Source organism: Oncorhynchus masou, chromosome 31 (assembly GCF_036934945.1).
Source record: "Oncorhynchus masou masou isolate Uvic2021 chromosome 31, UVic_Omas_1.1, whole genome shotgun sequence".
In the NCBI taxonomy this organism is placed as follows: domain Eukaryota; kingdom Metazoa; phylum Chordata; class Actinopteri; order Salmoniformes; family Salmonidae; genus Oncorhynchus; species Oncorhynchus masou.
This window is the reverse complement of record NC_088242.1, coordinates 76,178,298-76,206,190: the sequence shown is the minus strand read 5'-3', so window position 1 is coordinate 76,206,190 and position 27,893 is coordinate 76,178,298. Positions and strand designations below refer to the sequence as shown.

The 27,893-nt window shown below is 46.9% G+C and overlaps 1 protein-coding gene across 2 annotated transcripts in view; it reads left to right on the top strand.

Moving 5' to 3' along the window:
- Positions 1–27,893, top strand: part of LOC135524453 (zinc finger protein 423) — a 173,578-nt gene that overhangs the window by 37,524 nt on the left and 108,161 nt on the right. For both annotated transcript variants that reach the window (XM_064952000.1, XM_064952001.1), the window contains exon 3: positions 1,236–1,442. In XM_064952000.1, the coding sequence (XP_064808072.1) occupies positions 1,236–1,442 (207 nt within the window). The remainder of the gene's footprint in view (positions 1–1,235; positions 1,443–27,893) is intronic.

Genomic DNA, 27,893 nt, shown 5'->3' with positions numbered 1-27,893 from the left:
TGTTTGATTGTGAATTAATTTGCGTGTGTTTGACTGCTAATATGAAATATTGTTTATTTTAGGCGCATGTCAATGAACAAGCGGGTATGTTTATGTCTAGATGTGTAGCCTGTGTGTAAGGCGCCTGTGTCTTTGTAATAGCAGTGTAGACTGTGTCCGTGTAGCATCAGTTAGGGGCTACTCTCCTCCCTGTCCAGACGGTGCTTTCACCACTGGACAGATGGCCGTAACCCTCCCTCCCCCTCCTCTCCCCCTAAACGCCCATCTATCCCTCTATCCACCCTCCACACCTCTCCCCAAGAGGACGAGTGTGGAATTGGAACACCTCCACCGCCAGTATCTATCTATTTGATCCAGACCAGACCCCCACATCTCTCTCTCTCTCCCCAACACCACCTACCTAACACCTAGGCTGTGCTGTGGGGCTTCAGTGTGGGGCTGCAGTTGGCTGGGGCCAGGCCTAACCCACCCGTGGGTCAGAGCCCATTACCAGAAGCAGAGTGGCAGGCAGAGTGCTGGGCAGTGGGCACTGCCAAATTAGAGCTGATCAGAGCTGTGGAGCGCAGGAATGGCCTCCTCCTACTCTCCTCTGATTGCACAAGTCCACCATGATTAGAGAGGATGTGGAGCCTTAGGGAGCCAGCCAGCAAACCACACTCGCTCCCTCTTTCCCTTTACCTCCCTCTTCTTCTGTACTCACGTTCCCTTTTTTCTTTCTCTCAATCCCTCTCTCGCTCTCTTCCCCCCCTTCCTCTCCCCATCCCCTTCTCCCTCCCTCCCTCCCTCCCTCCTCAGTCTTCAGTGCAGTCCTTTTGGAACAGACCGTTTAATGTGATAATATGGTGTGAAAATGGAGCCACAATGGTGGAGGAAGGACTGCGGAGCAGATTTTACCACTGGTCCTCCTCAGTCCTCACTGTGTGCCATGAGTGGCAAGCGTGGGCACATAGGCTGTCATGAGCCTTGTCCCTCCAGAGTCCTAAGTCCTCATACCTCCTTCAGATGCCACCTCACATATACCCTCTATTAGAAGGTCCACACACAGATAATGTGAGCAAAGACATCTTTAGTATGAGATGAACCTGAAATAATGTTTGTCCGGGTCAATTCCTGGTACAAATTGACTCAATCAAAAACTAATCTATTACCTAAGATGGTTCTGCAGTAGATCAGTAGTTCCAGCTGTCTGTGTTCCATGCTGATACTCAGTGTCTCTCTCTGCCTTGTTGTCCTAGATGTCCCTGCTGTAGCAGACCGAGAGGTGGAGAGGAAGGAGCGGCGTGCAGCCCTGGAGGACGGCGACCATAGTGTCACCAGCCATGACGATCGCATTGGGGACGATGACCTGGACGATGAGTCCATCTTCACCTGCGATAACTGCCAGCAGGACTTTGAGTGTCTGGCCGAGCTGACTGACCACCGCACCAACCACTGCCCTGCAGGTAAGACATTATACACACATTGAAATAAATCCACCACCCTGCAGGTAAGACATTATACACACATTGAAATAAATCTTCCACCCTGCAGGTAAGACATTATACACACATTGAAATAAATCTTCCACCCTGCAGGTAAGACATTATACACACATTGAAATAAATCTTCCACCCTGCAGGTAAGACATTATACACACATTGAAATAAATCTTCCACCCTGCAGGTAAGACATTATACACACATTGAAATAAATCTTCCACCCTGCAGGTAAGACATTATACACACATTGAAATAAATCTTCCACCCTGCAGGTAAGACATTATACACACATTGAAATAAATCTTCCACCCTGCAGGTAAGACATTATACACACATTGAAATAAATCCACCACCCTGCAGGTAAGAGATTATATCTACAAAACATTGAAATAAATCCACCACCCTGCAGGTAAGAGATTATATAAACATTGAAATAAATCCACCACCCTGCAGGTAAGAGATCCACAGGGTGGGTTACATCTACAAACACAGGGTGGGTTACATACAAACACAGGGTGGGTTAAACACAGGGTGGGTTACATCTACAAACACAGGGTGGGTTACATCTACAAACACAGGGTGGGTTACATCTACAAACACAGGGTGGGTTACATCTACAAACACAGGGTGGGTTACATCTACAAACACAGGGTGGGTTACACTACAAACACAGGGTGGGTTACACCTACAAACACAGGGTGGGTTACACCTACAAACACAGGGTGGGTTACACCTACAAACACAGGGTGGGTTACACCTACAAACACAGGGTGGGCTACATCTACAAACACAGGGTGGGCTACATCTACAAACACAGGGTGAGCTACATCTACAAACACAGGGTGAGCTACACCTACAAACACAGGGTGGGTTACACCTACAAACACAGGGTGAGCTGGGTTACATCTACAAACACAGGGTGGGTTACATCTACAAACACAGGGTGGGTTACACCTACAAACACAGGGTGGGTTACACCTACAAACACAGGGTGGGCTACACCTACAAACACAGGGTGGGCTACATCTACAAACACAGGGTGGGCTACATCTACAAACACAGGGTGAGCTACATCTACAAACACAGGGTGAGCTACATCTACAAACACAGGGTGGGTTACACCTACAAACACAGGGTGAGCTACATCTACAAACACAGGGTGGGTTACACCTACAAACACAGGGTGGGTTACACCTACAAACACAGCTACATCTACAAACACAGGGTGAGCTACATCTACAAACACAGGGTGAGCTACATCTACAAACACAGGGTGGGTTACATCTACAAACACAGGGTGGGTTACACCTACAAACACAGGATGGGTTACATCTACAAACACAGGGTGGGTTACACCAACAAACACAGGGTGGGTTACATCTACAAACACAGGGTGAGCTACATCTACAAACACAGGGTGGGTTACATCTACAAACACAGGGTGGGTTACATCTACAAACACAGGGTGGGTTACATCTACAAACACAGGGTGAGCTACATCTACAAACACAGGGTGGGTTACACCTACAAACACAGGGTGGGTTACATCTACAAACACAGGGTGGGTTACATCTACAAACACAGGGTGGGTTACACCTACAAACACAGGGTGGGTTACACCTACAAACACAGGGTGAGCTACATCTACAAACACAGGGTGAGCTACACCTACAAACACAGGGTGGGTTACATCTACACACACAGGGTGGGCTACATCTACAAACACAGGGTGGGCTACATCTACAAACACAGGGTGGGCTACATCTACAAACACAGGGTGAGCTACATCTACAAACACAGGGTGAGCTACATCTACAAACACAGGGTGGGCTACACCTACAAACACAGGGTGGGTTACATCTACAAACACAGGGTGAGCTACATCTACAAACACAGGGTGAGTTACATCTACAAACATAGGGTGGGCTACATCTACAAACACAGGGTGAGCTACATCTACACACACAGGGTGGGCTACACCTACAAACACAGGGTGGTTTACACCTACAAACACAGGATGAGCTACATCTACAAACACAGGGTGGGCTACACCTACAAACACAGGGTGGGTTACACCCAGAAACACAGGGCTGCCTTAATTGACATCCAAATCGTTGGCGCTTGGGGGGCAGTTGTTAGGGGTTAACGTCTTGCTCAAGGGTAGAACGGCAGATTTTTCCACCGGCTCGGGGATTCATACCAGCAACATTTTGGTTCCTGGCCCAACGCTCTTAACCGCTCGGCTCGGTATGGCTGCCAAATGTGGCACAAATAGCTAAATAACCTTTACAACAGTGTTGTACCCAGACAGATTATCCAAAGTAAGTTAGGTACATATACTATGATTTATTTTATTATATATTTATTATTTTATATACAGTGCCTTGCGAAAGTATTCGGCCCCCTTGAACTTTGCAACCTTTTGCCACATTTCAGGCTTCAAACATAAAGATATAAAACTGTATTTTTTTGTGAAGAATCAACAACAAGTGGGACACAATCATGAAGTAGAACGACATTTATTGGATATTTCAAACTTTTTTAACAAATCAAAAACTGAAAAATTGGGTGTGCAAAATTATTCAGCCCCCTTAAGTTAATACTTTGTAGCGCCACCTTTTGCTGCGATTACAGCTGTAAGTCGCTTGGGGTATGTCTCTATCAGTTTTGCACATCGAGAGACTGAAATTTTTTTCCCATTCCTCCTTGCAAAACAGCTCGAGCTCAGTGAGGTTGGATGGAGAGCATTTGTGAACAGCAGTTTTCAGTTCTTTCCACAGATTCTCGATTGGATTCATGACTGGACTTTGACTTGGCCATTCTAACACCTGGATATGTTTATTTTTGAACCATTCCATTGTAGATTTTGCTTTATGTTTTGGATCATTGTCTTGTTGGAAGACAAATCTCCGTCCCAGTCTCAGGTCTTTTGCAGACTCCATCAGGTTTTCTTCCAGAATGGTCCAGTTTTATATCTTTCTGTTTGACGCCTGAAATGTGGCAAAAGGTCGCAAAGTTCAAGGGGGCCGAATACTTTCGCAAGGCACTGTATATTTGAATTGCAGTGATGGCTATGATTTTGCCGTGGCGATGCACCCCAGCTAAATAAATGCAGCGGAAACACCGCTCCCATCACCGGTAGCTAGACGCCTGCAGTTTTCAGAGTAAGAAGGTGTGTGTATACATAAACATTACCGTGGTAGATGGAATATAGATCCAACCTGTGTCTGTGTCCTGAGATGACTGTCTGACTGGGTTGAGGTTGTTTTAGTATGTATATCCAGTCTTACCTTTTGGACCCGTCTCAGTTTCATTCCAGTACACATTTCCAGTAGTCTGATACCAAACGACTGTGATATGCGACCACGTTTATATTGATTTCGCTTAAAGTCCAGCCACATGATTGGTTCTAAGTGGCTAAGGGCCGCCCCCACCTCTCTGGACTCCTACTGCAGTTGGCTGTAGTCATACGCCACTAACGCCAGTGTTGTTATTGTTCCTAAGGGACAGACTTGTTTAAAGCTAACACAGGGCACACACGCACACAATAGGCGTTATTAGGAGCAGTGTAATTAATGAAATGCTCAAAGGCGCCCTGCAGGGGCATCTGTTTCCTAGCAGATTAATCACGGCCTGCTCCCTAACGAGTGCAAAAACGATCGACAGAGCCACTCAAGTTCCTAACACAACAGCCCTTAGCGTGTGCTTTGTGTGTGTGTGTGTGTGTGTGTGTGTGTGTGTGTGTTTGTGTGTGGATGTGTCCACAAGAATAGCAAACGAACAAAAATTTGACCAACTTGGGACATTTTGTTGGTCCCAACAAGGTGAAATGCTATTTCTAGGGGATTTAGGGTTAAGGTTAGAATTAGGGTTTGACATAGGTTTAAGGTTAGGTTTTCAGGTTCGGGTTGGGTTTAGGGAAAATAGGATTTTGAATGGGACGGAATTCTGTGTCCCCACAAGGTTAGTTGTACGTGTGTGTGTGTGTGCTTGATGGGGGCGGGGGAGACAGGGTGGGGGCTAGGGGCTTTCAGACAGGGAGAGGGAGTATTACCCGAACTGTAACACAGTGGAGAGGAGGGAAGGTGTATGACTACAAGTGACCCAGGGGTTGCCTGGACATTAGATACTGTGCATTTACATGGTGTCTACTCTAATGCTGATAGACAGAGGATGACCCAGAAGATGCGTCTCACACTGATGTTCCTCTTTGACGACCCCCTCTCCTCCCTCCATCCCTCTGCCTGTCAGATTGAAAGCTGGGAGATGTGATTTCAGCTCAGTCGAGGGAGAACTACATGTTGCTGAGCTGAGAAAGAGTGGAGGAAAAGAAACAAATGAAATGAAATGATAAAACATACGGTCCCCAGGGAGTGAGTGGTGGAGATTGCAGAATAATCCCAGGCTTGGACTGGGGGGGATGGCATTTCCCCCCGGACTTCAGCTTTATTATTATTATTGAAAAGAACAGTAAATTAAAAAACATTCACTGACGAATCCTTTTAAGTTCACTGTGGCACCCCTGGGAACCTGCCTTGTGGGGGACTGTGGCGCAGGATGCTGCCTCCCTCTATCTGTTGGGGATGAACACAGGCCACCAGTGTGTGTGTGTGTGTGCCTGTGTGTCTGCCTGTGTGTGTCTGTGTGTGTGTGCTCCAACATGCTCACTTGATTAGGGAACAACAGAATCGGAGGCCATCTTTGAATGAGTGGTAGTCAGAGCTGGGAGGCCATCTTGGTATGAGTGGTAGTCAGAGCTGGGAGGCCATCTTGGTATGAGTGGTAGTCCGAGCTGGGAGGCCATCTTTGTATGAGTGGTAGTCCGAGCTGGGAGGCCATCTTTGTATGAGTGGTAGTCAGAGCTGGGAGGCCATCTTTGTATGAGTGGTAGTCCGAGCTGGGAGGCCATCTTTGTATGAGTGGTAGTCAGAGCTGGGAGGCCATCTTTGTATGAGTGGTAGTCCGAGCTGGGAGGCCATCTTTGTATGAGTGGTAGTCCGAGTTGGGAGGCCATCTTTGTATGAGTGGTAGTCAGAGCTGGGAGGCCATCTTTGTATGAATGGTAGTCCGAGCTGGGAGGCCATCTTTGTATGAGTGGTAGTCAGAGCTGGGAGGCCATCTTTGTATGAGTGGTAGTCAGAGCTGGGAGGCCATCTTTGTATGAGTGGTAGTCAGAGCTGGGAGGCCATCTTTGTATGAGTGGTAGTCCGAGCTGGGAGGCCATCTTTGTATGAGTGGTAGTCCGAGCTGGGAGGCCATCTTTGTATGAGTGGTAGTCAGAGCTGGGAGGCCATCTTTGTATGGGTGGTAGTCAGAACTGGGAGGCCATCTTGGTATCGGTGGTTGTCAGAACTGGGAGGCGATCTTGGTATGGGTGGTAGTCAGAGCTGGGAGGCCATCTTGTGGGGATGGCAGTAGACTAGATGATGGGTCCCAGGTGTTTAGACGAGTACCAGATAAATCAGGCTCATAACGTGGCTCCATTCATTTGATATTACATGTGGGTGTGGGAGGCCATATTGACTGCAAGGGGACTGACCACAGGCACAATGTGATGGAGTAATTCTATTTCACAGCTGACATAAACCAGTGTGACTGGTGAATTTCACCTGGAATCCTGTAATATCCCCCTGTGTGCTGCGTATGGGTCCACACACCTGTCTGGGCATATCAGAAAGAGGCAGTAACTCTAGACTGTGTCTTTGTATCAGGGGGCTGTGCAGCTGTGTTGGTAGGGGCCTGGTGGGCCGGAGCTTGGTTTGGACAGCCTGTCGAGCCGAAGGCCTGCTCTGCTCCCTCCCCCGCCCGCCCTGCGCCTGCCTCTCACCCGCCCACCCGTCCACACCAGAACCCTGCCCCATGTGCCTCTAAACTCACCCAAGCCCCTTTTCAACACGTTGTTTTCCTGCCTGCCTGCCCCCTCCACCCTCTAAGCTCTAATGGGGTAATAGTCTCCTTTGCTCTGACCCCACTCTCTTGCTCTCTTGCTCTCGCTCTACAGCCAGATATTTTCTGCTAATAAAAGTTCCAACAGGCCACGTTAGATTTTGTTTTAGTTTTCACCCTTGAAATGTTTTTATGACCAATAGGCCACCCAGTGTACAGAAGCCCTGTGAGCAGCCAGACTGTGAGCTGCTCTGAGCAGACTGGCCGCCAAGCCACACCAGTCCAGTCCTGGGCTGGGCGTTTATAGAGTAAAACACACTGCAGTACCTCTTTCGTCCTGCTGCTGTTGATTGTTCTGGAGCGGCCATATTTGTTTTAGCTGAGTGGAAGCAGAAGGACAGTGTGTATGTGTTTATGTGTTAGAGAGGATGTCTTTATTTCCTTGCCGCAAGACATAGGCCTATGCCATGTTTTTGGAGTTTAATGTTATCTGTAGTTTAAATTTTTGTTGTTGTCTATTTTTAATTCTGTCTGACATGGTGTGTGTGTGTGTGTGTGTGTGTGTGTGTGTGTGTGTGTGTGTGTGTGTGTGTGTGTGTGTGTGTGTGTGTGTGTGTGTGTGTGTGTGTGTGTGTGTGTGTGTGTGTCAGAGAGACAGATAGTGTAGGAAGAGTCTGGGGAGAGTCAACAGGAGGAGAAATCTGGAGCACTGGCTCCCTGAGGAGCGGTTGAAAAACCTTGAGATCAAATGGAGAACATTCGGTGCTCCGCTCCGCTGCCCAGCGACCGGCCAAGGTTTGGCTCTGGCTGCGAGAACCCCTCACCTCCCTCTGCATCCCCTTTCTCCCCTGCGGCTCTGCACAGCTGACCCCGCCCCCTGCCCCTCAGTCCCCTGCCTCCCCACAGCCTGTCAGGCCTGGGCTGGAGCCGAGTGCCCGGGAGGGGGCGGTGGGGGTCAGGAGGGGCCCTGGGGTTAAGACACCATAGGCACCATCACAGAACCAGTGGACCAGTTTGAGCCAATGGGGCCATTCAGACTCCCCTCTCCCTCCGGCCAGTACCACCTCTCCTCCGCTCTCTTCTGTGGGGTCCCATGCAGCCATCCTCCGTTTAGTTTGGCTGGTTTATATATAGCAGACTTCCCCCTCCCCTCTCCCATCACAAACACACTCCTCTCTTTAACCCATGTGGCATAGCAGCAGACAAGTGGGGGTAGAGAGTTGGCACATTGACACACACACACAGACGTGTCCAGGGTGATCTCTGGACTGCAGCTGAGCGTCATGCCTGAACTGAATGCATCAGCTCACAACCTTTTCACACCTGACCTCCATCACATTTCCATCTGCGACTGCAAAATCAATCCCGAGACAAACAGTAATGGACGTGTATCATACGTGTTCTACATAATGTAGGCTGTGTTTGAATGACTAAACCGGAGACTAAGGACGGTTGAAGGAAGCACAGTGTGAGGAATAGAGGGAGAGTAGGAGTGAATAGTAGAGGGAGAGAACAGGCGAGCGAGCGAGAGTTTCGAGGCAGGCAGTGACAGGGCTGCTGATGCTGAACAGCGGTGCTCTGTGGGTGGGTGAAAGAGCTGTCAGTCAGGAGAGGGGGTGTTGCCTCGGCCTGTCAGATACAAATAGAAGGTGAGCACTAATTAACCCACCTTCAGGAGACGGAGAGGAGCTGCTAGGAGCACAGACAAGGAGGGGGAGCTTGTGTGTATATGGGTCTGTATGTGTGTGTGAGAGGGGGGCTACAGACTCGACAGTGAGAAAAGCACTGCACTGCACACACTATCTTTCACCTCAGAAAGAGCGAGGGAGGAAGACGGAGAGGAGAAAGTGGGGAGTGGGAGAATGACACTTTCTTTCAGCATCCTTCTAACAACACTGCAGTTGATGTGTAGTTTCCTCTCACACAGATACGCATTCAGTCTCATACATACAAATGCGTAACATGCATGCATTCTACGACATAAGACTAATGAAAGTGCTAGCGCAGGCTGTGTTTGTTTGGTACAGGGTGTTGGGATATTTAAGTCGAGCTCTGGCCCTGTGTCTGCCTGGTACCACCACCCATGACCCTGGTAATGAGACAGACAGACTGGAATATGACACTCACTACGGCTCACTTTATCTCTCTCTCTATTTTACTCTACCTCTCTCTCTTCCTTCTTAAGATCATATAAACATTTCCCCCGTCTCTCTCTATTTTACTCTACCTCTTTCTATCTCTCTGGTTGCAGCTGTGCCCTCTCCTCAGTACGAGGGTATAGTGTTGGAGCCCCCAGCCTGCCAGGGAATCGTTCTTGAAAGAGAGGAGGGTTAGGAGAGTGAAGACACTAGAGTGTGTTTTTTTGAGGCGGGGGCCCCTGGGTGATTGGGCATCCCAAGGGTGCCCCCCCCCCCCCACCCCAGGTTCCCCAAGCCATGAATACATTTCCGTCCTCCCCCACCCCCTAGCAGCCCCCAGCAGCCCCGATCTCCTGCCTGTCGTCGCGGCGGCAGCTGAATCCTGTGAGGCCAGGGCTCTTATTAAAGCCACAGATCACTTTCCTCCACTGAGAGGGAGGGAGATAAAGGGAAGGCAAGAGAGAGCGAAAGAAAAGGATAGAAAGAGAGGGAGGGAGAGTGAGAGAAGTGAGGGAGAGAGAGAAGAGCGAGTGGGAGGGAGGGGGGAGGGAAAGATACAGAAGGAGAGGTTGAAACAGAGAGAGAATAGTAAGAGGAGGTTGGGATGAGAGAACTGCAAGCCATACGGCTCCTTTCTGTCTATACTGTGCATGTTCATTTGTCCGCGTGCATATGTGTGTACACACAAGCGTTTGTACTGTATGTGTGGGGTTTTTATGTGAGTGGTTTTGTCTATCTATTGAGTAAACACTATTTTGAGTGTGTTGGACAGAGTAAATGTGTTGGACTGTGGGTATTTTACTGGTGTTAGCTGGGTTTGTCTGCTTTCTCTTATCTCTCTCCCCTGTCTCCTTCTCCCTCCCTCGCACGCTCCTTCCTCCTCTCTCTGCTCGGAGCCCGAGGGTGGCCTGAAGATTCCTCCACTAAGCCCTTGGCACAGATACAAATGCAGTCACAGCTGGTTGTAAACTCAGGTTTTCCAGGGAGAGCAAGAGATCTGCCTCCATAAGAGAGGGGAATTGGGGGAATGGAAGGGGGGCACAGCATGCAGGGGGAGGGAGAGAGGGCGAGAGGGAGAAGGGGGTGAGACGAAGGAGGGATGTTGTGAAGCACACTGGAAGTCATTTTTCATCACAGGGTTCATTTTTCAGTTCTCACTCCCTCTATTCCTCCCTCTCTTTCTCTCTTCCTTGTTCCCCTCTCGCGTTCTCCCTTAGGTTTTTTCTATTCCTCTTTTCTATCGTTCTGACCCTCTCGTTCTTCTTCCCTTTCTCTTTCTCTCACTCCCCAGCCTGCTTTCCTCTCCCTGTTATAAAATATGGATGGTACCAGTTTTGGGCGCTGAGAGCTTTTCTGGCAGAGTGCGGTGCTCTGTCTCTGAAGAGACCCGCCTTGTGCACCTAAACACTTCACTGAGCAATCTGTCAACATGTCAGCAACACATGTTTTGTAAAAAAAATAATATATATATATTTTAAAAAGCTTCCAGAGGGAGTAATGGCTCCCACCAGGGCTCCGAAAATGCTTTGAATTCAGCAGATTTCTATTGAGGGGGGAACTCCCCTGGAGTGCCTTTTTTACAATGCCTGCATTTCAGAAATTTGAGCCAAAGACCCCTGGGGGTGTCCTTTCATAATGCCTGAAATTGTAGGGTTATATTGTGTGCAGTTCCCCATGGGTCCTTTTATTAATACCTGAATTCTGAGGGACTGGAAATTACACAGGGGTTCAGCGGGGGCCCGCGCTCGCACCAGGAAGGGAGAAAAACCCTGTGGGGACATTTTCTCTTCCCTTTCCTTCTCTTCTCCTCTCTTAATTTTTTTGTACTTCATGCAAGAGTAAAAATAAGAGTTTGCCAAAGGACACAACAAGTGTGTGTGTGTGTGTGTGTGTTGGCGCTAACCTCCTTGTATTCAGCCTGTTTGCTCTCCCTCTCTTTTCCCTTCCTCTCCTTGTGTGCCGTCGTGTTCAGCTTGCAGTCTGAAGAGCAGAGAGTAAATATTTGTGTTGTCTGTGTGTGCCCAGAAAAGCCTAAATCCGGTGAAATATCCACCGTTTTTGTTTTCAGGGTCTTAGGAGTGTGTGTGTGGGGGGGGGGGGGGGGGGGGGGGTGTAGCGTGTTTCCATTCATTCGTTTTCCTGTACTACAGGGTTTTAGTGTATATTTATTTAATATTTACTCATGCAGCTTCTGAAAATATACACGTGCAAGACATAGTAAATTACAATGTGTTTGAAGCCAATATATTGTTATGTTTCAATTCAGTGTAGTTTACTCTTTATTTGACACGCTGGTTCAATGTTCAGACTATGGGACTAGATGATTGGGTTTGTTGTCAGTAATTTACTGTAGGCTGTCATAGCAACAGGTATTCACAATAGCTGAGGATTTCAGGAAGAGAATGAGCCTATTATTTATTTCTCATTGTTCACAGCAGTGTATATGTATGTTTGGAGGCCCAATGTGTAAATATAGTTTGGGTCAGGTGTTTTTGTCCCCTAGTTGTTTAGATAGTAGTGTGTGTCTGGTTGGTGGTGATTAGTGTGGTTGAGGTGTTTGTGGGAGAGTTGACCCCTGTGGGCCGTGCTAACCCTGTGACCTAGAGGGGGCAGAACGGAGCCGTCACCAGGCCCCTCACAGGGAGCAAGGATAATGAGACACAGACTGTTTCCTTGGAATCTAGTACCCCTGTCGAGACGCCCCCACCCCTGTCTCATACACCCTGTTGAGTCTGCCCCAAAGCTGCCCCTCTCACCCCCTCTCCCCCTCTCCCAAGCACCCCGTTGAGTAAGCCCCAAAACTGCCCCTCTCTTTCCTACTCTCCCCCCCGCTCCTATGCACCCTATAGAGTCTGTCCCAAAACATGCCCCCTCCCACCTCCCCTCATCTCTCCCTCCTCTCACCCTGTTGAGTCTGTCCCAAAACCTGGCCCCCTCCCACCTCCCCTCATCTCTCTCCCTCCTCTCACCCTGTTGAGTCTGTCCCAAAACATGCCCCACTCCCGCCTCCCCTCATCTCTCCCTCCTCTCACCCTGTTGAGTCTGTCCCAAAACATGCCCCACTCCCGCCTCCCCTTATCTCTCCCTCCTTTCACCCTGTTGAGTCTGTCCCAAAACATGCCCCACTCCCACCTCTCCTCATCTCTCCCTCCTCTCACCCTGTTTAGTCTGCCCTAAAACCTGGCCCCCTCATCACTCTCTCCCTCTCTTATCCGTCCTGTAGTCTGCTCCAAACATGCCCTTCTCTCTCACTTCCTGCCTAACCCCTTTCCTAACACCACTAGCTTGTCCGATCTCTCTTGTCTGAGCATTACACCTGGGCCCAGTCTAGTCCCCATGGGCTGTAGGCCTGAGATGGATCCCTGTATGTAAGAATTTTCTCTTGCCTTGCGTCACTGTTCCTCCCCTGTTGGAATTGACATAGCAAGTTTCTGTGCAAATTTTCTTTACCGAGGATCTCAAATTATAATGACTACTCCTGGCTAGCGGATGACTACTCCTGGCTACCGTTTCCGTCCCAGATGCAAGCACCAATTAGCTTGAAGCTAGCCTGGCCAGGGCTCCTGTGCTACCACCAAAGCATACTCCTGGGCTACAATATCGGCCTGCTAGCTACCTAGAGCTACTTGGAACCCTACTAATTCCACGACTGGTCTATCGACGTCACCGCACGAAGAGGCAAGAACAGACTTACCCCCATCGCGACGTTCCCCCAAAGGCTAACTTTCTAGCCCCTGCTATCTGCTTGCTTGCTAACCCGGTCTGCTAACTGCTAAACTGCCGGGCCCTGGTCTGCTAACTGCTAGCTTGCCCTGGTCTACTAGCTAGCTAGCTTGTTTAGCTCCGGCCTACTAACTATTAGCTTGTTAGTCTGCTAACTGTCTGAATCGCCGTGTCCCCAGCCAGCCCAACCACTCACTGGACCCATATGTTCACTTGGCTACGCATGCCTCTCTCTAATATCAATATGCCTTGTCCATTACTGTTCTGGTTAGTGATTACTGTCTTATTTCACTGTCGAGCCTCTAGCCCTGCTCAATATGCCTTAACCAATCATGTTGTTCCAACTCCTACATATGCGATGACATCACCTGGTTTAAACATCTATAGAGACTATATCTCTCTTCATTACTCAATGCCTAGGTTTACCTCCAATGTACTCACATCCTACCTTACCTTTGTCTGTACACTATACCTTGAATCAATGCTATCGTGCCCAGAAACCTGCTCCTTTTACTCTCTGTTCTGAACTTGCTAGACGGCCAGTTCGTATAGTCTTTAGCCCTTTTCCTACTTGGACTCCTCTGTTACTTGAACTCCTCTGTTCCTCTGGTGATGTGGAGGATAATCCAGGTCCTGCAGTGCCTAGCTCCACTCCCACCCCCAGGTGCTCTCATTTGTTGACTTCTGTAAACGTAAAAGCCTTGGTTTCATGCATGTTAACATTAGAAGCCTCCTCCCTAAGTTTGTTTTACTCACTGCTTTAGCACACTCTGCCAACCCAAATGTCTTAGCCGTGTCTGGATCCTGGCTTAGGAAAACCACCAAAAACCCTGAAATCTCCATTGCTAACTATAACGTTTTCCACCAAGATAGAACTGCCAAAGGGGGCGGTGTTGCAATCTACTGCAAAGATAGCCTGCAGAGTTCTCTATTACTATCTAAGTCTGTACCCAAACAATTTGAGCTTCTACTTCTAAAAATGCACCTTTCCGGAAACAAGTCTCTCACTGTTGCTGCTTGCTATAGACCTCCCTCTGCCCCCAGCTGTGCCCTCGATACCATATGTGAACTGATTGCCCCCATCTATCTTCTGAGCTCGTGCTACTAGGTGACCTAAACTGGGACATGCTTAACACCCCGGCCACCCTACAAACTAAGCTTGATGCCCTCAATCTCACACAAATGATCAATGAACCTACCAGGTACAACCCCAAATCAGTAAACACGGGCACCCTCATAGATGCCATCCTAACTAATTCACCCTCCAAATACACCTCTGCTGTTTTCAATCAAGATCTCAGCGATCACTGCCTCATTGCCTGCATCCGTAATGGGTCTGCGACCAAACGACCACCCCTCATCACTGTCAAACGCACCCTGAAACACTTCTGCAAGCAGGCCTTTCTAATCGACCTGGCCAGGGTATCCTGGAATGACATTGACCTCATCCCGTCAGTAGATGATGCCTGGCTATTCTTTAAAAGTGCCTTCCTCACCATCTTAAATAAGCATGCCCCTCTCAAAAAATGTAGAACTAAGAATAGATATAGTCCTTGGTTCACACCAGACCTGTCTGCCCTTGACCCACACAAAAACATCCTGTGGCATTCTGAATTAGCATCGAATAGCCCCGTGATATGCAACTTTTCAGGGAAGTAAGGAACAAATATACGCAGGCAGTTAGAAAAGCTAAGGCAAGCTTTTTCAAACAGAAATTTTGCTTCCTGTAGTGACTATGTAAATTTAACTCAAAAAGTTCTGGGACACTGTAAAGTCCATGGAGAATAAGAGCACCTCCTCCCAGCTGACCACTGCTCTGAGGCTAAGAAACACTGTCACCACCGATAAATCCACTATAATTGAGAATTTCAATAAGCATTTCTCTACGGCTGGCCATGCTTTCCACATGGCTTCCCCTACCCTGGTCAACTGCCCGGCACCCACCACAGCAACCCGCCAAAGCCCCCACCATTTCTCCTTTACCCAAATCCAGATAGCTGATGTTCTGAAAGAGCTGCAAAATCTGGACCCCTAAAAATCAGCTGGACTAGACAATCTGGACCCTCTCTTTCTAAAATTACCTGCCGAAATTGTTGCAACCCCTAATACTAGCCTGTTCAACCTCTCTTTCGTATCGTCTGAGATTCCCAAAGATTGGAAAGCTGCCGCGGTCATCCCCCTCTTCAAAGGGGGTGACACTCTAGACCCAAACTGCTACAAAACTATATCTATCCTACCCTGTCTTTCTAAGGTCTTTGAAAGCCAAGTTAACAAACAGATTACTGACCATTTCGAATCCCACCATACCTTCTCAACTATGCAATCTGGTTTCAAAGCTGGTCATGGCTGCACCTCAGCCACGCTCAAGGTTCTAAACGACATCATAACCACCATCGATAAGAGACATTACTGTGCAGCCGTATTCATCGACCTGGCCAAGGCTTTCGACTCTGTCAATCACAACATTCTTATTGGCAGACTCAACAGCCTTGGTTTCTCAAATGATTGCCTCGCCTGGTTTACCAACTACTTCTCTGATAGAGTTCAGTGTGTCAAAACGGAGGACCTGTTGTCCGGACCTCTGACAGTCTCTATGGGTATGCCAAAGGGTTCAATTCTCGGGCCGACTCTCTTTTCTGTATACATCAATGATGTTGCTCTTGCTGCTGGTGATTCTCTGATCCACCTCTACGCAGACGACACCATTCTGTATACTTCTGGCCCCTCCTTGGACACTGTGTTAACTAACCTCCAGACGAGCTTCAATGCCATACAACTCTCCTTCCTTGGCCTCCAACTACTCTTAAACGCAAGTAAAACTAAATGCATTCTATTCAATCGATCACTGCCCGCACCTACTCGCCCGTCCAGCATCACTCCTCTGGACGGCTCTGACTACGTGGACAACTACAAATACCTGGGTGTCTGGTTAGACTGTAAACTCTCCTTCCAGACTCACATTAAGCATCTCCAATCCAAAATTAAATCTAGAATTGGCTTCCTAAATCGCAACAAAGCATCCTTCACTCATGCTGCCAAACATACCCTCGTACAACTGACCATCCTACAGATCCTCGACTTTGGTGATGTCATCTATAAAATAGCCTCCAACACTCTACTCAACAAACTGGATGCAGTCTATCACAGTGCCATCCGTTTTGTCACCAAAGCCCCATACACTACCCACCATTGCGACCTGTACGCTCTCATTGGTTGGCCCTCGCTTCATACTCGTCGCCAAACCAACTGGCTACAGGTTATCTTCAAGTCCCTGCTAGGTAAAGCCCCGCCTTATCTCAGCTCACTGGTCACCATAGCAGCACCCACTCGTAGCACGCGCTCCAGCAGGTATATCTCACTGGTCACCCCCAAAGCCAATTCCTCCTTTGGTAGTCTTTCCTTTCAGTTCTCTGCTGCCCATGACTGGAACGAATTGCAAACATCTCTGAAGCTGGAGACTCACATCTCCCTCACTAGCTTTAAGCACCAGCTGTCAGAGCAGCTTAGAGATCACTGCACCTGTACATGGCCCATCTGTAAACAGCCCATCTATCTACCTACCTCATCCCCATACTGGTATTTCTTTCTTTCTTTTTCTCCTTTGCACCCCAGTAGCTACCCTTCCTGGGGCGGCAGGGTAGCCTAGTGGTTAGAGCATTGGACTAGCAACCAGAAGTTTGCAAGCTCAAACCCCCGAGCTGACAAGGTACAAATCTGTCATTCTGCCCCTGAACAGGCAGTTAACCCACTGTTCCCAGGCCATCATTGAAAATAAGAATGTGTTCTTAACTGACTTGCCTGGTTAAATAAATGTAAAAATTAAAATTAAAAATCTCTACCTGCACATTCATCTTCTGCCGATCTACCATTCCAGTGTTTAATTGCTATATTGTAATTACTTCACCACCATGGCCTATTTATTTCCTTAACTTACCTCATTTGCACTCACTGTATATAGACTTTTTGTTTTATTTTGTTCTACTGTATTATTGACTGTGTGTTTAGTTTATTCCATGTGTAACTCTGTGTTGTTGTATGTGTTGAATTGCTACGCTTTTTCTTGGCCAGGTTGCAGTTGCAAATGAGAACGTGTTCTCAACTAGCCTACCGGGTTAAATAAAGGTGAAATAAAAAATATTAAAAAATAATGGCACCTCCCGGTCATCAACAGCACACAGCCTCACACATATCTACAGTAAATACTCTTTCAAACACACCGCTGAAGACACACCAGCACATTAACACACACTCACACACACATACACAATCGTCCACACATATTTGCACACAAATATTTTTTTACTGCTGCTCTTTAATTACTTGTTACTTTAATTTCTTATTCTTATCCATGTTTTTTGAAACTGCATTGTTGGTTAGGGGCTCGTAAGTAAGCATTTCACTGTAAGGTCTACACCTGTTGTATTCGGCACATGTGACTAATACAATTTGATTTGAGATATACACACACACACCAGGGCAAAGGCCAGTGTGCCAGGGGGAAAGCTGTTATAATAGTTGTAACCCTGTGCACAGGTGTGGCTCGCCTTTGTCAAGTGAAATGTCAAGGAAAAGCAATGCCCCTGAGAGGCCCACACGAAGAGCGACAGAGAGAGCAAGGCTGTCTGCTCCACAGTCCTTTCAAAGACCAGAGACATGCCCCCTTTACTGCAAAACCATTAACTAGAGACAGACACACACACCATCTCTCTCAATTCAATTCAAGGGGCTTTATTGGCATGGGAAACACATGTTAACTTTGCTAAAGCAAGTGAAGTAGATAATAAACAAAAGTGAAATAAACAATAAAAAATTAAGCGTAAACATTACACTCACAGAAGTTCCAAAATTTTAAAGACATTTCAAACTTCATATTATGTCTATATATAGTGTTGTAACGATGTGCAAATAGTTAAAGTACAAAAGGGAAAATAACATGGCTTGTAATAACAATGGTGCATGTTCTTCACAGGTTGCCCTTTTCTTGTGGCAACAGGTCACAAATCTTTCTGCTGTGATGGCACACTGTGATATTTCACCCAATAGATATGGGAGTTTATCAAAATTGGGGTTGTTTTCAAATTCTTTGAGGGTCTATGTAATCTCTCTCACTCTCTCTCATTCTAACGCCCCCCAAAGAGACACACACACACACACACACACACACACACACACACACACACACACACACACACACACACACACACACACACACACACACACACACACACACACACACACACACACACACACACACACACACACACACACAGTTTGGCCACTTATATGTGCTTTTTAGAGTGGACTGTTGTGAATCTGTAAGAGGGCGGCTTTGAGGTGTGTGTGTGTGTGTGGTGTGTGTGTGTGTGTGTGTGTGTGTGTGTGTGTGTGTGTGTGTGTGTGTGTGTGTGTGTGTGTGTGTGTGTGTGTGTGTGTGTGTGTGTGTGTGTGTGTGTGGATGGAATCTGAGGCTGCAGGCTGGCAGTAAATGTGATGTTTTAATCGTGAGACAGGCGGTTCATGTTTGGGTTAGGCTCGACCACTCAGCTGCCATAATGTTGGGGCACTGCACTAGGAAGTGTAACGACACTGAGAGAGAGGGAGGAAAAAGATCCACTGTGATATGCCGGGAGGTGGCAGAGTGGACAGCGTAGTATATTTAGGAAGCAGCACTAGTACAGACAACGGACAACACTACAGTGAGGGTGGTGAGAGCAGCCAGCCACAGAGGAGGATGGATGGGGGTTGGGGAGTCTCTGTTCTCCAGTTCTTCCTGTATGAAGGGCTCCCCTGGGGGCCTGGACCAGCCTCTGGCATCTCTCTCATACACCCACTTACCCCCACCCCACCCCCTGACGTCAGCATGTGACTAGCTGCTCCCCTGGGTGCCTGGAGCAGCCTTTGTTTCCCCTCCTCCCCCTCCCTCCCCCAGCTCTGCTCCACACTGCTCCTCTCCCTGTCCTTTGTCCCTGGCAATAGCCGGCCTGCTTAGTGCCTGATTGGAATTCGCTGCTCTTTGGCAGTCACTGGAGATGACGGGGTGAGGGGTGATGTTGTGGGGGTCCTTCCACACAGGGTGAAGTAGAGAGGGTTTGGCTATGGTGTGGGCTATGAGTGGAGTTTATTTCTAGGAGAAAGAACAAAATGTTTCTAGGTGAGTGAGCATTGGTTTGTCAGTAGTTGTGACATTGGAGCCTCCCTAGGGAGGTGGTACAGGGTAGGGGGTGAGGATCACTGTGGGGCCAGGCAGTGAGCTCAGAATTGGGGTTAAGGACCAAGAGAATCCTCCCTCTATTCCCTCTTCCCCACATCCCACGCACAGAGATGTTTTGAAATATTTAAATCTGCTTTTCATTTTCAAATATGATAGAAAACATACTCCTAAATAAGTAAGCAGAACTGTGGGGGATAGAATCAGACAAGCCTTCAAATACACAACAAAACACACAACAACAACCCCCCAAAAAAAGCGGTCACGTTATTAGTCTTGCTGTGTCGTCGTCTTTTCAGAGGCAAGAAGTCTCTTTCCTTTCTTTCATTCTTCTTTCTTTCTCTTTCTTTTTTTCCTTCTTTTTTTTAATGAGAGCAGCTCCAGTGGAGCGCGGTGGGGACGTGGCGGGCCTGCACTCTGGCTCACTGGTGGGAGCCCCCTACTTGAGTAATGAATTCCCCCAGGACGCGGCACAGCAATGTGGGCCTGTTTCCATGTGCTGTTCCCAGGGAAGGCTGGGGTGGTGCTGCTGTTGATGTGGGGGGGTGGCTTTGGAGAGAGACTTGTCCCCCCCACCCCCCTTCCGCCAAACTGTGCGGCCTGTGAGTGAGCAGATAAAGTGGAGGGGGAGGCTGGGTGGAGAGGCGGGGGGGGGGGCTGACAGCTGTGAGGAGCTTGGGACTGACTGGTGAGGGGCTGATAAGGGTCGGTATGGATCGGAGGCATGGGGAGAACACTAATAATCCTCCAGCACAATGCCACTGTGTGAAAAAGTTTAGGAAAGCTAGGAGGGAGTGTAGAGACCAGCGGTGTGGGGTGATGTGTGTGTTGGGTGAGGAGGAGGCCGAAGCATAGCTTGTTCAGATAGTCAAAATACTATTAGTCCAATCACATCGAAGCAAACTGGAGGTTAGAGTTCAGTCACTGGTTTGTTATCCTCTTTACAGTTGGCCATCTTCCATTCTTGGGTCTCTGTATTGTTGTCCTGGTTTGGTAAGTCCACCTGGAGAGGAGAGGCCTGCTCCGATCTTTGAAGCAGGCAGCATGAAGCAGAAAGAACACATCACTCCATATATAGGCTTACTGTCTTTCATTTGGTTTAGTCTAAGTCACTCACCAGTGCATACTGTATGTGCTCCCTCTCACTGGTCATGTACAATTGTTTGTCCTTTAAAAGTTGCAGCATACTGCAGCACAGCTTCCGTGGTGCCGCAGAATTCTATGGCACGTTATTTGTGCCAACCACTGGTACCTTTAATGCTAGTTATTTCTAGTTTGACCACCAGGGGGCTTCTTTGAGAAGCATTTGATAGCCTTCAATAGTGGCTGTACTAAAACCCTCTGGGTTTTCGTTAGAATGTGATGGAAAATAGGGTGCTGTACAGCGTGACGGTCAGGAGTAGGCTACAGTGCTCCACTATATAGCTAAAAAGAATCCCGTGTCATGCAGGCACTCGAAAGACCAGGGTTCAATTCAGGCCCTGACGGAGAGGAAGGAGTAGGCTGTCCTTGTAAATAATAATTTGTTCTTACCTTATTCCATGTGTTATTTCATAGTTGTGATGTATTCACTATTATTCTACAATCGCGAAAATAGTAAAGTAAGTGTGTCCAAACTTTTGAGTGGTACTTAATTCATGTGATTAATATTCTGGTGTTTCTACTCCAAGAAAACAAAAAACCCTCTGGGTTTCGTCAGGATGGAACGGAAAATATGGAGCTGTATAACGTAACAGTCGGGAGTAGGCTACAGTGCTGGGCTATTTAGCAAGAATCCCTGTGTCGTGCGGGCACGTAGGAGAGCGGGTTTCAATTCCCCGACGGGGAGGAAGGAGTAGGCTGTCTGTAACGTCTGTGTCCAACTCACACTCCCAAACACTTACATACCCGGAACACAGCCCACTTTCCAGATCCCAATCACCGGAATTCTAATCACCTGTTCACACACCTGCATGTCATCATCCCACACTATTTAGTTCAGTTCCTTGCAAATCAAATCAAATCAAATTTTATTTGTCACATACACATGGTTAGCAGATGTTAATGCGAGTGTAGCGAAATGCTTGTGCTTCTAGTTCCGACAATGCAGTAATAACCAACAAGTAATCTAACTAACAATTCCTAAACTACTGTCTTATACACAGTGTAAGGGGATAAAGAATATGTACATAAGGATATATGAATGAGTGATGGTACAGAGCAGCATAGGCAAGATACAGTAGATGGTATCGAGTACAGTATATACATATGAGATGAGTATGTAAACAAAGTGGCATAGTTAAAGTGGCTAGTGAAACATATATTACATAAGGATGCAGTCGATGATATAGAGTACAGTATATACGTATGCATATGAGAAGAATAATGTAGGGTAAGTAACATTATATAAGGTAGCATTGTTTAAAGTGGCTAGTGATATATTTACATCATTTCCCATCAATTCCCATTATTAAAGTGGCTGGAGTTGAGACAGTGTCAGTGTGTTGGCAGCAGCCACTCAATGTTAGTGGTGGCTGTTTAACAGTCTGATGGCCTTGAGATAGAAGCTGTTTTTCAGTCTCTCGGTCCCAGCTTTGATGCACCTGTACTGACCTCGCCTTCTGGATGATAGCGGGATGAACAGGCAGTGGCTCGGGTGGTTGATGTCCTTGATGATCTTTATGGCCTTCCTGTAACATCGGGTGGTGTAGGTGTCCTGGAGGGCAGGTAGTTTGCCCCCCGGTGATGCGTTGTGCAGACCTCACTACCCTCTGGAGAGCCTTACGGTTGAGGGTGGAGCAGTTGCCGTACCAGGCGGTGATACAGCCCGCCAGGATGCTCTCGATTGTTCATCTGTAGAAGTTTGTGAGTGCTTTTGGTGACAAGCCGAATTTCTTCAGCCTCCTGAGGTTGAAGAGGCGCTGCTGCGCCTTCTTCACGATGCTGTCTGTGTGAGTGGACCAATTCAGTTTGTCTGTGATGTGTATGCCGAGGAACTTAAAACTTGCTACTCTCTCCACTACTGTTCCATCGATGTGGATAGGGGGGTGTTCCCTCTGCTGTTTCCTGAAGTCCACAATCATCTCCTTAGTTTTGTTGACGTTGAGTGTGAGGTTATTTTCCTGACACCACACTCCGAGGGCCCTCACCTCCTCCCTGTAGGCCGTCTCGTCGTTGTTGGTAATCAAGCCTACCACTGTTGTGTCGTCCGCAAACTTGATGATTGAGTTGGAGGCGTGCGTGGCCACGCAGTCGTGGGTGAACAGGGAGTACAGGAGAGGGCTCAGAACGCACCCTTGTGGGGCCCCAGTGTTGAGGATCAGTGGGGAGGAGATGTTGTTACCTACCCTCACCACCTGGGGGGCGGCCCATCAGGAAGTCCAGTACCAGTTGCACAGGGCGGGGTCGAGACCCAGGGTCTCGAGCTTGATGACGAGCTTGGAAGGTACTATGGTGTTGAATGCCGAGCTGTAGTCGATGAACAGCATTCTCACATAGGTATTCCTCTTGTCCAGATGGGTTGGGGCAGTGTGCAGTGTGGTTGAGATTGCATCGTCTGTGGACCTATTTGGGCGGTAAGCAAATTGGAGTGGGTCTAGGGTGTCAGGTAGGGTGGAGGTGATATGGTCCTTGACTAGTCTCTCAAAGCACTTCATGATGACGGAAGTGAGTGCTACGGGGCGGTAGTCGTTTAGCTCAGTTACCTTAGCTTTCTTGGGAACAGGAACAATGGTGGCCCTCTTGAAGCATGTGGGAACAGCAGACTGGTATAGGGATTGATTGAATATATCCGTAAACACGCCAGCCAGCTGGTCTGCGCATGCTCTGAGGGCGTGGCTGGGGATGCCGTCTGGGCCTGCAGCCTTGCGAGGGTTAACACGTTTAAATGTTTTACTCACCTCGGCTGCAGTGAAGGAGAGACCGCATGTTTCCGTTGCAGGCCGTGTCAGTGGCACTGTATTGTCCTCAAAGCGGGCAAAAAAGTTATTTAGTCTGCCTGGGAGCAAGACATCCTGGTCCGTGACTGGGCTGGATTTCTTCCTGTAGTCCGTGATTGACTGTAGACCCTGCCACATGCCTCTTGTGTCTGAGCCGTTGAATTGAGATTCTACTTTGTCTCTGTACTGACGCTTAGCTTGTTTGATAGCCTTACGGAGGGAATAGCTGCACTCTTTGTATTCAGTCATGTTACCAGACACCTTGCCCTGATTGAAAGCAGTGGTTCGCGCTTTCAGTTTCACGCGAATGCTGCCATCAATCCACGGTTTCTGGTTACGGAATGTTTTAATCGTTGCTATGGGAACGACATCTTCAACGCACGTTCTAATGAACTCGCAGTTGCACCCCATCACTGTGAGGTATTGTTTGTTTTTGAGACACACTTTTTCGGAGCTCTGTTTTTTTCCCGTCCTTCTCGCCTCCCATGTATGATAGACCTACCGTGTATGACCTTCTGCCTGCCCCTGGAACCAACTACCTACCTCATCCTAAGTTTCCTTTCATTAAACACCTGCTGTGCTCTGCACTTGAAACCAGTTCTCTGTCTTCCCCGTGTTCATTACACTGCCCTTTTCAATAAGAATTTGTTCTTAACTGATTCCATATGTTATTTCATAGTTGTGATGTCTTCACTATTATTCTACAATGTAGAAAATAGTAAAAATAAAGGAAAACCATGGAATGAGTAGGTGTGTCAACTCCTGACTGGTACTTTCTTTATTCATTTGGTTAATATTATGGTGTTTCTATTCCAAGAATAATGAAAACCCTCTGGGTTTCCATTAGGATTGAACTTCAATATGCTCTTTATTAAATAATTAAGACCTACACCACTTTTAACAGCACGTTACTCAACATTAGTGAGACTCATGTCGCCTACGGTAGGTCTAAAGTATATGGAAAAATGTGACGTGACTCTCTGCCAATAATTACATGTAGATGATTAGAGGATTCTAAATTAAAACCAAAAGCCACCTCATGGGTCTCCCGGTGGCGGCCGGCACGGGTATATGGAGCAACGCATTTTGCACTGCGCCACTCGGGAGGCCCCATCCACAAAGTATCAGAGTACTTACCTCTTGATACTCCCCATCCCGGATCCGGGATCGTGAATAAAGCCTCAGGCTCATTAGCATAACGCAACGTTAACGATTTCTGAAAATCGCAAATAAAATGAAAATAATGCGCCTGCTCTCAAGCTTAGCCTTTTCTTAACAACACTGTCATCTCAGATTTTCAAAATATGCTTTTGAACCATAGCAATTCACTAATTTGTGTAAGAGTATGCTAAGCTAGCTTAGCATTTTGAGTAGCATTTAGCACGCAACATTTTCACAAAAACCAGATAACCAAATAAATAAAATCATTTACCTTTGAAGAGCTTTGGATGTTTTCAATGAGGAGACTCTCAGTTACATAGCAAATGTTCAGTTTTTCCTGAAAGAGTCTTTGTGTAGGAGAAATCGCTCCGTTTTGTACATCACATTTGGCTACCGAAACGAACCGAAAATTCAGTCACCAACAACGTCAAACTTTTTCCGAATTAACTCCATAATATCGACCGAAACATGGCAAACGTTGTTTGGAATCAATCCTCAAGGTGTTTTTTCACATATCTCTTCATTGATATATCGTTCGTGGAAGCCTGCTTTCTTCTCTGAACTCCATGGAAAAATACTTGCAGCTGAGGTTTGCGCACCAATTTCGGCGCAGGACACCGGGCGGACACCTGGTAAATGTGGTCTCTTATGGTCAATCTTCCAATGATATGCCTACAAATACGTCACAATGCTGCAGACACCTTGGGGAAACGACAGAAAGGGCAGGCTCATTCCTCTCGCATTCACAGCCATATAAGGAGACAATGGAAAACGGAGCCTCAAAAATCCTGCTGATTTCCTGGATGCCGTTTCATCTTGGTTTTGCCTGTAGCTCACGTTCTAGGGCACGCACAGAGAATATCTTTGCAGTTCTGGAAGCGTCAGAGTGTTTTCTTTCCAAAGCTATCAATTATATGCATAGTCGAGCATCTTTTTGTGACAAAATATCTTGTTTAAAACGGGAACATTTTTCATCCAAAAATGAAATAGCCCCCCAGAGTTTCAAGAGGTTAAGCATCGAATACATTGCAGGTAGGGGGATGTTCGCACTACAGTAGCCGGGCTATAAAGAGTCTATTGTCCTGCTAATTGGGCTACAAGTGTTTGAAAACCTTTTTTCAAAATGCCACCAGCTGTCCATCACTACTGTAAATAAATACACTGCATCTTGTTTACATCTTGTTTACATTCTTTATTGTAAACACAATGTCACATATAATTTGTATCTAACTTTCAAATTACTTTTAGATTTTGGGATTAATTTGATTTATATTAAGGTATTTATATTCCAAGAAAAACAAAAAAAACCTGGGTTTCCGTTAGGATGGAACGGAAAATAAGGCGCTGTACAACGTGACCGTCGGGAGTAGGCTACAAGGTACTGGCTATTTAGCTAAAGAATCCCTGTGTTTTGCGCGGGCGCGTGGGAGATCCGGGAGTTGGCTGTCTTTGTAAATAAGAGTGTGTTCTTAATTGACTTGCCTAGTTAAATAAAGGTTACACTAAGAGCATAACATTTCTACACCATAATTTTAGTCTAACTAATACCCAAATGGAGATTCAGTCAAAATAAAAATCTCATTGATTTATCAAGACCAGTCCCCATGCTTGTCTCAGAGCAGTGCGAAACGGTGCTAAAATAGTTGTAGGCTATTGCTTCAAATCCTATTTCTTCAATATGCTCTTTAAATAAATAAGAACAACACCACTTTTAACAGCACAATACTCTACACTAGTGAGACTCATGTCACCTACTGGGAAGGCCTACAGTATATGGAAAAATATGATGTGGCTCTCCGTAAATAATTACATATAGAGGATTCTAAATGAAAACCAAAAGCCACCTCAAGGGTCTCCCGGTGGCAGCCGGCAGTGGTACCTGTAGCAATGCATTTTGCATTGAGTGAGTCACTCAGCTTTATGTAGGTGCCCGGTTATAGTTGAAGTCGGAAGTTTACATACACTTAGGTTGGAGTCATTAAAACTCATTTTTCAACCACTCCACAAATTTCTTGTTAACAAATTATAGTTTTGGCAAGTCGGTTAGGACGTCTACTTTGTGCATGACACAAGTCATTTTTCCAACAATTGTTTACAGACAGATTATTTCACTTATAAGTCACTGTATCACATTTCCAGTAGGTCAGAAGTTTACATACCCTAAGTTGACTGTGCCTTTAAACAGCTTGGAAAATTCCAGAAAATGAGGTCATGGTTTTAGAAGCTTCTGGTAGGCTAATTGACAACATTTGAGTCATTTGGAGGTGTACCTGTGGATGTATTTCAAGGCCTAACTTCAAACTCAGTACCTCTTTGCTTGACATCATGGGGAAGTCAAAAGAAATCAGCCCAAACCTCAGAAAAAAAGATTGTAGACCTCCACAAGTCTGGTTCATCATTGGGAGCAATTTCTAAACACCTGAAGGTAACACGTTCATCTGTACAAACAATAGTATGCAAGGAAGGAGACGCGTTCTGTCTCCTAGAGATGAACGTACTTTGGTGCGAAAAGTGCAAATCAATCCCAGAACAACAGCAAAGGACCTTGTGAAGCTGCTGGAGGAAACAGGTACAAAAGCATCTATATCCACAGTAGAACGAGTCCTATATCAACATAACCTGAATGGCTGCTCAGCAAGGAAGAAGCCACCGCTCCAAAACCGCCATAAAAAAGCCAGACTACGGTTTGCAACTGCATTTGGGGACAAAGATTGTACTTTTTGGAGAAATGTCCTGTGGTCTGATGAAACAAAAATAGAACTGTTTGGCCATAAAGACCATCGTTATGTTCGGAGGAAAAAGGGGGAGGCTTTCAAGCCGAAGAACACCATCCCAACCGTGAAGCACAGGGGTGGCAGCATCATGCTGTGGGCTGTTTTGCTGCAGGAGAGACTGGTGCACTTCACAAAATAGATGGCAACATGAGAAAGGATCAGTATGTGACATCAGTCAGGAAGTTAAAGCTTGGTCACAAATGGGTCTTCCAAATGGACAATGACCCCAAGCATACTTCCGAAGTTGTAGCAAAATGGCTTAAGGACAACAAAGTCAAGGTATTGGAGTGGCCATCACAAAGCACTGACCTCAATCCTATAGAAAATTTGTGGGCAGAACTGAAAAAGCTTGTGTGAGCAAGGAGGCCTACATAATTGAATCAGTTACACCAGCTCTGTCAAGAGGAATGGGCCAAAATTCACCCAGCTTATTGTGAGAAGCTTGTGGAAGGATACCCAAAACGTTTGACCCAAGCTAAACAATTTAAATGCAGTGCTACCAATTAGTAACTGAGTGTATTTAAACTTCTGACCCACTGGGAATGTGATGAACGAAATAAATGTTGAAATAAATCATTCTCTCTATTGTTATTCTAACATTTCCCATT